Source organism: Wolffia australiana, chromosome 12, assembly GCF_029677425.1.
Source record: "Wolffia australiana isolate 7733 chromosome 12, ASM2967742v1".
NCBI classification, from domain to species: Eukaryota; Viridiplantae; Streptophyta; class Magnoliopsida; order Alismatales; family Araceae; genus Wolffia; species Wolffia australiana.
This window is the reverse complement of record NC_135846.1, coordinates 10,989,450-11,001,590: the sequence shown is the minus strand read 5'-3', so window position 1 is coordinate 11,001,590 and position 12,141 is coordinate 10,989,450. Positions and strand designations below refer to the sequence as shown.

Sequence of the window (12,141 nt, the reverse complement as noted above, 5' to 3'; positions counted from 1 at the left end):
CGGTCCATTCCGGTCTTGGTCCAGTTTTATCAAAAACTTAAACTTAGACCGGTTCAGTCCGGTTTTGATCTTAGTCCGGTCCGGTCTTGGTCCAGTTTTATCGAAAACCTAAACCTAGACCTGTTCGGTCTGGTCTTGATCTCAGTCCAGTCCGGTCTTCGTCCAGTTTTATCGAAAACCTAAACCTAGACCTGTTTGGTCCGGTCTTGATCTCAGTCTGGTCCGGTCTCAGTCAGGTTTCATCGAAAACCTAAACCTAGACCTGTTTGGTCTGGTCTTGATCTTGGTCCGGTCCGGTCCGGTCTCAATCGGTCATGTTGACTAGTTTGTGAAAGGCAATGTCAGTTTGACTTGGTCTACTCACTGCATCTAATTAGACGCCATCTGAATGTCGCCTCGGGTGCCAAAGTAGTGTTTGATAATGAGAGAGTGAGAGAGAAAGAGTGACAAGACTATAATTATAGAGTGAAAGAGTGTGAGAAGGGGAGAGGGAGAGAGCGAGAGAGTAAGACAGTAAATGTTGGGAAGAATGAGAGGGAGAGAGAGGGAGAGGGAGGGCGAGAGGGAGATAATGAGAGAGTGAGAAGGTGAGAATGTGAAAGAGTGAGGGAGTGAAAGAGGGAGAGAATGAGAGAGAGAAAAGGAGAGACTGGGAGAAAGAGAGGGAGAATGGCAGAGTGAGACTGAGATAGTTCACAACAGAGACAATAGGAGAGTGAGAGAATGAGAGGGTGAGTAAGAGGACGAGACTAAGAGAGAGAGAGAGTGCGAGACTGAGAGGGAGAGAGTGCAAAAGGGATTATGAGAGGGAGAGAGTGAGAGAGGGAGAGGAACAGACGAGTGGGAGAGGGATAGAGGGAGAGAGTGAGAGAGAGGGGAGAGGGAGCAGGCAAGAGGAGAGAGTTTGAGAGGGCGAGAGTGAGAACGGGAGAGAAGGAGAGAGAGACAGAGAGAGAGGAGCAGAGAGAGTGAGAGAGTGAGAGAGAGAGAATGAGAAAGGGAGAGAGTGAGAGGGAGAGAGAGAGGGAGTGCATGAGAGAGAGAGCGAAGGAGGGAGAGAGTGAGAGTAGGAGAGAGGGAGAACGGGAGAGAGGGTCAGAGAGAGGGAGAGAATGAGATGGAGAGAGGGTGCAAGAGGGAGAGAGTGCAGGTGGAAGAGAGGGAGAGCGTGAGAGAGAGAGGGTGAGAGAAAGAGAGAGAGAGGGAGAGAGGTGAGAGAGAGAGGGAGTGAGGAAGATGGAGAGAGGATGAGAGAGAGGGAGACAACGAGATGGAGAGATGGTGAAAGAGAGAGAGGGAGAGAGGGAGGGAGAGATAGGGAGAGGGAGATGGAGAGAGGTTGAGAGAGAGGGAGATAATAAGATGTAGAGAGAGTGAGATAGGAAGAGAGAACGTGATCGAGATAGGGTGAGAGAGGAAGAGAGAACACAACGGAGAGAGGGAGAGAATGAGATGGAGAGAGGGCGAGAGAGAGGGAGAGAATGAGATGAAGATAGGGTGAGAGAGGATGAGAGAACGTGATGGAGAGATGGAGAAAAAGAGGTAGAGAACATGATAGAGAGAGGGAGAGAGTGAGAGAGGGAGAGAGGGAGAGAGGGAGAGAGGGAGAGAGGGAGAGAGGAGAGAGGAGAGAGTAAGAGAAAAAGAACGAGAGGGAGAGAAGGATCGAAGGGAAAGAGAGGGAGAGGGAGAGATGACGAGAGGGGGAGGGGGAGAGAGAACAAGAAGGAGAAGGGAAGAGAGAGAGGAAGAGAACGAGATGGAGAGCAAGAGGGAGAGAGTGAGAGTGGGATAGAGGGTTATAGAGAGGGAGAGGGTAAGAGACGAAGAACGAGAGTGAGAGAGGGAGAGAGAGAGAGAGGGAAAGAGGAAGAGCGGGAGAGAGTGAGAGCGAGAGAGAGAATAAGAGGGAGAGAGCATGAGAGGGTGAGAGGCAAAGAGAATAAGAGGGAGAGCGAGCGAGAGACTGAGAGAGGGGGATAGGGAGAGGATGTTGTTGGGTTCTAGAGGCGTTGATATGGATGAACAAATCAAAACATTCCACAGTGGATGACTTACATGGAATCGAATGACATTGATAAAACTATGAAACGAAGTACCTGTGCACGGAGCTCATCCGTGATTTCTTGGATCTCGGAGTGAGATTAGTCGAACTGCTCAGGTGTGCAGCCTCCAGACGTATCCACGCGATCCTCGGCACGTCGAATCTCCTCCTCATCGACGAGCCCCGTTCAATCTCCGTCATCGTCATTACGTTGTCTCATCGCATCGGGAGTGGAGAGGGGTTGTGGGGAGAAGGGAGAAGAAGGGGAAGGCCCTGAACAATTCTGGCCAAGGTGAATTTCGTTCAGGGCCTTCCCCTATTTATACTAAGTGGGTATTTTCATAAAACCCCCCAAAACTTAAGTATATCTTCTGACGTCCAAAATATCATTTGTGTGTGACCCTCTAGGCCCATGTATCAGTTTAGTTAACGACTCGAGCGGACAAATAACCTTTAGTGGACTTCCAAATTAGTTAACTATATCACCATATAGATTAACTAATGTTGGATCGATTTAACCCAATCGATAGGTCGAGTCTCCGACACGTGGGGTGCCAAGCTACACCTCGTGTCATAGAAGATACAAATGAGTGTATATCGACTCACTCATGGAACATGTTCGTCATCTGTTACTGTTTATGTATAATCCCTCATCCACTTGATGCTCCTAAGATGACTTAGGATATGGTCAATTGTCAAACCCTAATCGATCATTTGAGGTAGTATTGATGCATTTGGAAATCATTGGAGAGCACTTCTCTGATATTTCATTGCCTTGGCCAAAGACTTCATTGCATCGTCTTCCTTGAGCTATCACCTCTTATACCGAGGGTGGACAATCCCATCTTGACCACTCAATCATCTTCATGAACTTCTTGATGCACCGAACTAGAACTATTTAGAGTTCCATGATTAGGGACACGTAAGGCATAGTCAACGTACAACTGTCTGTCCACAAGACATCTTTGGTGTCTCAGGTCTAAGGACCACTTACACAACCAAGAAGTGAATCAACCTGATTAACAGTTCACTATAATACCATTTAGGGATTCATACGGATCAATTCACTGAACTCTTTCCACTAAAGAGCCCCCACTATCTACCCTTAGTGTCTCCACACTTATGGCTAGGGGACCGGCCAGACTCATCATATGAGTGAGGCTAGATAGTGCTATTCTACCTGGATACTTTGATGTCCTTCTTGCGTATCCTTCAAATATGAATGTTTAGAACACATGTGTAAAGACTAGTGATCTCTGTATTACGATCTCATCACAATTCACTAAGTTCGATCGTGTATTCATGGAGCTCATTATAAGCATCACACATTCACTATAATGAACAATGTGTTAATCCATTGCAAGAAGGATATAAAATAATGTTTTTTTTTCATTTGTATTTCTGAAAAAATCATTTCTATTGTTTTTAACTTTATTTTTTCCATATGGGACAATCGGGTGATTATTTTTTATACCGACATCCAGATATCAGGTGTCAATATACAGATTCCAATTTTTGTGGGGATTTCTTTATCTTCTGTTAGATCTTGATATCCAATAGCAACATCTGCCACATTCGCTACTTGTTGTTTGATATCAGACGTATATTGGATGGATATCAGACATATATTGGAAAGCTGAATACTAACTCTTGTTCACCTTTTGGTATGTATCACAATATACTATGGGGTCTGTGGAAATGGATAAAAACCTTGAAAACACTTTTTGTGGAAGCGAAAGAAAAAAATCAATTCCAAATTGATGATTGAATTAAAATAAATTTTTTTCTACCTCGTGGAGAACTTGTTCTACTCTTGACTTTCTCGTGAATAGAATATTATGAAGCTGTTCACGTGTTCATACTCTAGATGTCTCCACATGAGCAAGGGGTACTTGGATATCCACTTCTTCGCCAACTCTATTTCAAGATCTTGTTGATCTTCTCACCATCAAGGTTCTCTTTTGGTTGAGGGACAAAGAGAGAAGGAAGAAGGGCGGGAGCTGTGGCTAGCCTAGGTGCTTAAAATAGATGCCCTTTCCTCTATATATACTTCACTTAAAATTTTTCATAAATATCCCTTAAATAAAGTATATATACTAGCGTTCTTTTAATCTTATTTGCCTGACCCTCTAGGCCCATGTATCATTCTACTAAATGACTTTCACAATCCAATGAAAATTATTACCCAACCTTATTGATTAATTGTATCAATATATAGAGTAATTAACTTGGGATCTATTCAACCCAATTCATAGGTTAAGTTTCCAACCCATGGGGTACCAAGCTACACCTTGTGCTCTAGAAGATACATAGTAGTGTTTGAACTCTCTTAGGGAACCTTTACTAGCATTGGTTGTTGGACAAGTATTATTCTTCGGTAGCGTGAGATTCTCAAATGACTTAGGGTAGGGTTAATCACAAAACACAAATCAGTCATCCAGTTAGTGCTCGTGCGTAACAAGGATCACTCGAGAGTGCTTTCTCCAATATCTCCACTAAATGGCCAATGATTTAACGACATAATAGTCCTTGAGTGAATCGCCTCTTATACTCAAGGTGAACGATTCTGTCTTGACCATTGAATCACATTTGCACACTTCTTCTATATTCAAGCTAAGTCTTATTCAAATCCCATAATTAGAGATTCATAAGCCATAATTAAAACATAGTCCTTGATCCACGAGATGTCCTTGACATCTCAGATCCAAGAAAAGGAAGTCGGTATTAGTTGACGGTATTGGATGCTGGATGGATATCTGTCATGTGGCAAATATCTGATATCAAGACATATACCAAGGGCATGCAGACACTTCAAAATAATGGTATTATATATCAGATTCCATTGTAAATTAGCTTTGTCCAATATGGAGAAAATTAAAAAAAGGGTGTTTATTTGATTTTGTTTTGGCTTGAGATGAATTCCACTGTTGACTTGCCTTTTGAGTCTTGATTCTGAGCTAGGTACAAGATTGCACCTTTGAGAGCCAGATGAAAATACAAATGAGCCTGGGCAGGGCTTCATCATCCCTTGTTGACTATGACCGTTCAAAGTCTAGCCTCAGTTCTTGATCCCTATATTGCATTGACGGTATATAAAAATCCACTTGTACTCTCAAAAAATGGAGAAAATTAATAAAATTATCAACACATCAATCAAATAATATAGTTAGAATTTTTGTTATTTATAGTACGATGAAAAATATCTTACTTATGTAATGCATTTAATCACTTATTTTGTTTATTGCAATGATATAAAAAACTATTTAAAATATATTGATATTGAAAAAACAGATTTCCACAAAAATAACAGACATGACATCCAAATTGACTGACAATGGCGAATGCTGATAACATGATGGATATAGATGCCGGATATCAGTACTGCAGCAACCGATATACAATATCATCATCCAATATTGAGATATCAGTAAAGCTGGATATTAGATTTTCCACTTTTTGACATTTGATCCAGCATCTGTCTCAATATCGACATCTAAACAGGCAAATCCTAGCAGAACATGTTGAGTTAATGACCAAATCTTTTACTTAAAAGTCATAAGACACAAATATAAGCAAACCTTATTTTCATCGAATAAAGAGAGGATCTTTAGGCAATAAATAATTGGGTCAAATTCAGTGTAAAATAGGAAAATATTTAAAATAACTTGTTTTTTATTAAGTAGGTGGCCTTCTTGTCGAACTTAGGAATTGTCGATCAGGGGGAAGAGAGGGAACTCTGCGGAGACTGCTCGTCGCTACTTTGTTGCGAGCTGCAATCAAATCCGAAATTACTTGTCTTTGGTTTTCTAATCGGTCGATAATTGCTGAAGAAGAAACGGGAAGGTTACAGGAAATCAATCTAAGATGGCAGCGGCGATGGCTGGCTCGTTCTTGTCTGCAGGAGATGTGCGTCTTTCTTCGTTTAAGCGTAAGTTTCATTTCTCCCAAATCGTCATTTTTGTTTATCATATTTTATTGCATTTTGCCATCCTGAAAGCTCTGGTATTTTTTAACGGGATGGGTGTTGGGTTTATTCCTTTGTCTCTGTGGTTGTGGTTGGGGTAATCTTGTGAGATGGAACATGTTTTAATCTGTTTTTGATGCCTTCGACTGAAGCGAGAATCTGGGTGGGATTGTTAGATGCATCCAGATGATGTTTCAGACGGTTTTTAAAAGGGGAAGTATTACTGCTCTTATGTAGTCGCTTCTCAGAATTTTATGAGATTCGGGGCATCCTCTTGAACTCTAAAGATGCTAATTATGAGGGAGGGGGGAAGATTAAATGGCCACCAGCTTAAAAAATAAGCAATGGCAGAGGAAACTTTCTGGCATCGAAAATTCGGATGTGAGGTTGGGCTCCAGTCGGAGATTTACAGAAGGAAAATTTCAACCAAATTCACAATTTTTTTACGGAAATTAACTTAAACAGCTCTAGTTTTTCCTCAATGTCTTCTCCTTATTAACTGATTTTAAAGTTGTGGGTCGAGTTCCAGCGTCGACTCTGCTGAATTATCTGTGATCCCTTGTTTACTCCGATTACTGTCATCTGAAATAAAATTTTCCAAGATATTTCAGATGGTGCGAAGATTTTACGGCTCTAAATTACTCTTTACTTGGATTTCTGATCGAGAAACTAGTATATTTCAAGACAAAGAATAGTTTATGTGCAAGTAGAGATATCCTACTGTATCATAAAATATTATCAACCTCCAACAAATAGATTATTGTAGTTTCCTTATTTAATGGCTGCGTGAACTTCCGATGGATTCTTGAAGAATCTCAAATTTTGAATTTCAGGTTGTCAAGCAAAGAAACCAGAGTGCTTTTGCATTCTCGGCAATGAAATATTTCTTCCCAAGTCGGCTACTCTGAAGAGAGTCAGATTCGCTCCTAATCGGAAAGGCAAATTTACCGTTGAAGCTAGCTACAGGTGCTCTTCATCATCTCATCATAATCATCATCATCATCATCATGACCATCCGTCATCATATCACCATAACATTAGAAGCCTTGATTTATCCACAGAATCCTGACATCATTGGAATGTCTGGTCATGATGTTGACACTGCACAATGATAAGAGATCTACATTATCAGATCTCAGATTAAGTATCTATTGTTATTTTTTATCCTTCAAATAAATCAAATTGCATGTTTAATCATGGACACTTGAAGCGACTTGATCTTCTTGTATTTATTAGTTGAAAATAAAAACAACACAACAATTTTCATGTTAGTTTTTTAGTCAACTGAGACTTTAAAAAAAATAACAAAAATGCAGTCAAGAAGGTGAAAGATCCAGCAATGGAAGCGTCTTCGTGGGCGGCTTCATCTTGGGTGGGCTCATCGTAGGCGCACTTGGCTGCATATATGCTCCCCAGGTTTGAGTCAATTATCTTTTTTCGTTATACAATTTCTAGGAAATGGGTCAACGTTGACTTTATCACTCTGGTCAACACCTCGCCAGATCAGCCGAGCACTTGCTGGTGCTGACCGAAAGGATCTGATGAAGAAGCTGCCCAAGTTCATCTATGATGAGGACAAGGCCTTGGAGGTGAGTAGGCCCATAAGCACAGTCAGTGCTTGATTTTCTGTCAGTAAAAGTCAACATTATTGACTGGGAGATGACTTCTTCTTCATTGAGCAGAGGAATCGCAAGATCTTGGCTAGTAAGATTGAGCAGCTGAACTCGGCTATCGATGACGTGTCTTCCCAGCTCCGGCCTGAGTACAGCCCGAATACCGGTGCTTATGAGCTGGCAGATGACCTCGAATCCTAGAGGTGAGCTGGATTTCTAAGTTTCTTTTTTTCTTCATCTTAGCTCGTCTAAACCATTTGTGTTGGTCCTCGTTGCAGTATGCAATTTAGGAAAACGCTTTTAAAGTAGAAATTGGGAACAAGTCCCTTCACGAGGAGCAATTAATTATGAGAATTGCAAGTGATTGTTTCTCTTTGTTTAGTTTTCCACTTCTCTCATGCCTAAAACCAACCGAAATAGGCTTTTTAAGGAACTTGGAATATAGTATTCTTTTTTCTCCAGGATTTTAGTGGGGTTAATTTGTAATAATGTTTCAACTACTTACCAAAAATTTAGTCTGATGACACACTGAAAAAGTGGGACCTGCAACTGTCGAAATTCAAATTCATGAAAAATTAATTTTTATTTGATGAAATAGACTTGGGCTTGGAAGAATATTATTAAATGATGGGGGTGATGATCTAAGCCAAAAATTATCTCTAAAATTCCCGCTTAACCGCAGTTAAAGATACTTCTAACAAGGTCATTTCCCAGAATAAATCACTCCAATTTCCTTTCTTATCACCCATCCTATTAGTTAGAAATAAAAGTCTTAACGTATGACAGGAGAATCTCACCGAGTTCCTTTTGTCAAAATCAGCATACTATTCTTACAAACTCCAGTCGTGACCGCAAGAAATGAAATGCTGCTTGGACCTTCTTGAGGAAGAACTTCACTGTTCTTCTGCTTCAAGGCACTGATATCCCAAATCAGAAGAAAGATGGAACTCTGTGAGCTTCTTATGTCATAAAATTAAAGAATACTACTTGTTTCTCTCTCATAACATTCTCTCTCATACCAGAAAGTGGAGTTGATGACTGATGACTATGTTCAATGTGGGTAAAAAGTCTGTTAATATAGTATCTCAACTCTTTTCATGGGCTCTGATCATGCTTTTGCTAGTCATGCCACCTGTTTATTTTGTAACACAGAAGCAGTAAAAAAATCACTCAACAAATAGGGGAAAACCCTATTAAGATAATCTGATGAACGATATATGATCCACAATGAATAGGGTTTATATCACTCATGAAAATAAGGTTTGAACTCTTTTCATGGGTTTATATCTCAACTCTTTTCATGGGCGCTGATCTTGCTTTTGCTAGTCATGCCACCTATTTATTTTGTAACACAAAAGCAGTAAAAAAATCACTCAACAAATAGGGGAAAACCCTATTAAGATAATCTGATAAACGACATATGTTCCACAATGAATTGAGTTTATATCATTCGTGAAAATAAGGTTTGAAGAAATTTGTACGGCCATAATTGGCAAGATACATTGGTGTGCACGAGGAATTCTGATATCTTACATGATTTGATGCATTATGAGCCACTGCCTGATATTCATTAATCTCCATTAAATTAATGAATCCTCCAAGATGAGACATTCTTGCATGGTTGTATGTGTATCAAGAACACATGCTGATCAATTAGCATCAGATGAAGCTCAGAGATGAATAATTGAGTTGCTAGGAAAGAGCAATTATTGGCTAGATGCAGACTTAACTACATCGTAACATGTGATAGAGTGCCTGAACATTCAAATTACTTGGATTATCCAAATATGGGCTAAGCTCTTGCAAAACATAAGTGATGTATGGATGAAAAATTTTCAGATACCTAAGCCTCCCAATTGGATGTTTATATAGGGATGAATCATCTATTGAGTTATCTTCCTCAAACTCTGTGTCAAGATGAAGTTGTAGTGTATAATTGTGTAGTGATAGGACAATCTCATCATTAGAATGAACAATATCGAATCCCAGGAAAGATCTGAATGACCCAAGATGGTTAAGTTTGAATTTTGATTTTAAGAAGTGCTTGACCCCAAAACTCCCACATCATCATGAAGTTGCAATGCATAATTGCGTTGTGACAGGGCAATCCCATTATCAAAACACATGATATCCAATCCCAGGAAAGATATGACTGGTCCAAGATCATTAAGTTTGAACTTAAGAACTGCTTGACTGGTTGAATTTCAATAGAGAGAAATCCAAAAGCGAGGATGTCATCCATAAATAAGAATGATGCTTATCCCATCATCCATCATGTTGATCAATGAGGAATAATCTGCTATTGAAAATGAAATTACACTCAATAACAGATGATGTTAGCTCTGAGCACCAAGATCGAGGTGACTAAAGTTAACCACACAATGAATTGTTAAGCTACTCGACTATTGAAAATACACTTAGTACGAAGAGTCTATAAGATAAGTTTTTCAGTATCTGGCTAAAATAATAGTGTATTGATAACCCACCAAGTAATTTGGGGTGTTATCTCTTTCAGTCTGATTTTATAGGCAGATTCATAACGACAAATGCTACATCAATATTAAATCACTAATTATCATCTTTTGTGACTTGTGGGAGAATAATTTTTTGATTCAGGGAAATAACACCATAGTGATACCTTTCTTTGGTTGGATACTGATGTGGTAACCACTATCTGGAAGTTCCTATGTGGATTGAGTCCTTGGATCAGAAATAAACGGTATGTGACATCAAACCTGGAATCCTTTCAGGGAATTTATATTTATGGAAGATAAGATCCATTGACGAAAAGAGCTGATACATTTTCATGTTATATGATTTACATACTTTTCACTCCAAAGGTACACCTAAAGGAAAAAATCAGTTTGAAAAGGGAAAAAATGGCCTAATTTTTGTTGCATGGATTAAAAGGTAGAACAGTTTACACTGGTTTACTATATAACATCTTGAATGGGATATGATCTCCCAAGGTCAATGAAAAAATGAAATTGATGAGATAAGTTTCTTTCAGAACACAATCAAACCTTTAATGAATAGAAATACCTTTATGGAATAAAAATACCATGGAACTATTTTACAAAATCTTATGCTAAAACATTTTTGAAACATTTTTTTTGAGTCTTTGTACTTGTTCGAGAAACAAATCCTTGAGCTGAAGTTCCTTTTTATTTATATGATTATAAATTCTTGGACATCACACCAAATTATGTACTTGCCATGGAGATTAAATATTTTAAATTAATAGACAATAAAAGAGGAAACTGAGTCAAATTTCATTGAGAGGAACTTGACATGATCATTATTCTTCAGTGTCTGGGATGTGTCATTCTTGATAAAATAAAATAGACAGTAATAATTGTGTCTTATTTAATAATTTATTTTTAGTTATAAATATGTATCATCAATTATTTATGATTAATAAGGGAAAATCATAAATCACATATTGAGTTCTAATTTATTCAAATTCATTGGTTGTAAGACTAACCCCACTTGATTCATTTGAATGAAGTGGATTATTTTTTCTATTTTATTGGATTTTTATTGAAATAAAGGATTTAGGTAAATAAAATATTCCGTTCTAGGTGCTAATAGAGCATAAGGAGAAGTCTAAGCCATGACTGGATGAGAATAGGAGGCCAAATATGCGAGGAGGACAAATAGCCCAAATTCAAGGAGGCATGACCTATGGTGCTAATTCCCAAATTCAAATTTGAATCCGCTTTCATATTGGAAGATTTTATTATATTTTTGGATTTTTATATTTAATTTAGACAAAGAACAAGAAAAATAGACCCTTGTTGGTGCTGGGCGGCGATTAACAGCTTTTTATGGCACCTGGTGGAAGTATGTGCATGTCATTGACAGTCATGCATGAGAATAGTGCACAATCATTATGGAAAAGTGGTTGCGTAGAGGTAATAGTATCAGAGAGTGGTGGTGATGCCATGGTTGCACCCAAGATTAGTGCTTAATTAACTCTATTTTATGGTTAAAATTATGCAATTATTGATGTGATTTTAATAAATAAAATTTACAGCTCAAGAATTACGTAATAATTCTAGTTAGAGGATGGTGACGGAGTGCGAAACTTAGTGACAAGTCAGCTTCCAGCTCAGCATCAAGGGAACAAATAGGATTTATAATAAAAGATTAGTTTGTCAAAATGAGCCATGTACCCTATACTCGATATGAGAAATTAGCGGCTAGGATTAAATATAAGTTCAAAGATAGATGGTCGGGATTAAACATAGATTGGAAATAATCTAGCGGCTAGGATCAAAGATAGATAGGAGATAATCCAATGGTCAGGATTTGTCATAACATAGCCATTATGCTTCGTTATAGGGGCTATGATTAAGTTATAGAAACTAACTATTTTAACAGTTATGAGCTAATAGAATAAATACAAACCAATGTTATGAATTTCTTATGGATAAATAACAATCATTGGCTAACGGTCTTTACTACTCCTCTCTCTCTCTCTAATCCTTTTCTTGTTCCTTCTTCTTGTTCTTGTGCAA

General features: G+C 38.7%; 1 protein-coding gene across 2 annotated transcripts; it reads left to right on the top strand.

Moving 5' to 3' along the window:
- Window positions 1–5,737: 5,737 nt before the first annotated feature.
- LOC144710585 (uncharacterized) lies at window positions 5,738–8,704 on the top strand. Of its 2 annotated transcripts, none has more exons than XM_078584394.1 (6): window positions 5,738–5,972; window positions 6,842–6,974; window positions 7,325–7,424; window positions 7,511–7,597; window positions 7,691–7,824; window positions 8,442–8,704. In XM_078584394.1, the coding sequence occupies exons 1-5, from the start codon at window positions 5,909–5,911 to the stop codon at window positions 7,820–7,822; spliced, it is 516 nt and encodes a 171-aa protein (XP_078440520.1). In that variant the 5' UTR covers window positions 5,738–5,908; the 3' UTR covers window positions 7,823–7,824; window positions 8,442–8,704. The 2 variants fall into 2 exon arrangements, with proteins under 2 accessions (XP_078440520.1, XP_078440522.1); XM_078584396.1 differs by lacking the exon at window positions 8,442–8,704 and adding an exon at window positions 7,900–7,996.
- The last annotated feature ends 3,437 nt before the right edge of the window (window positions 8,705–12,141 follow it).

Excerpts from the sequence above, each read along its gene's own strand:
- LOC144710585 (XM_078584394.1), top strand. The coding sequence starts at position 5,909 with ATGGCAGCGGCGATGGCTGGCTCGTTCTTGTCTGCAGGAGATGTGCGT. Across the intron at positions 5,973-6,841 it reads GCGTCTTTCTTCGTTTAAGC|GTTGTCAAGCAAAGAAACCA; the intron begins GTAAGTTTCATT and ends TTTGAATTTCAG. Across the intron at positions 7,425-7,510 it reads GCTGCATATATGCTCCCCAG|ATCAGCCGAGCACTTGCTGG; the intron begins GTTTGAGTCAAT and ends ACACCTCGCCAG.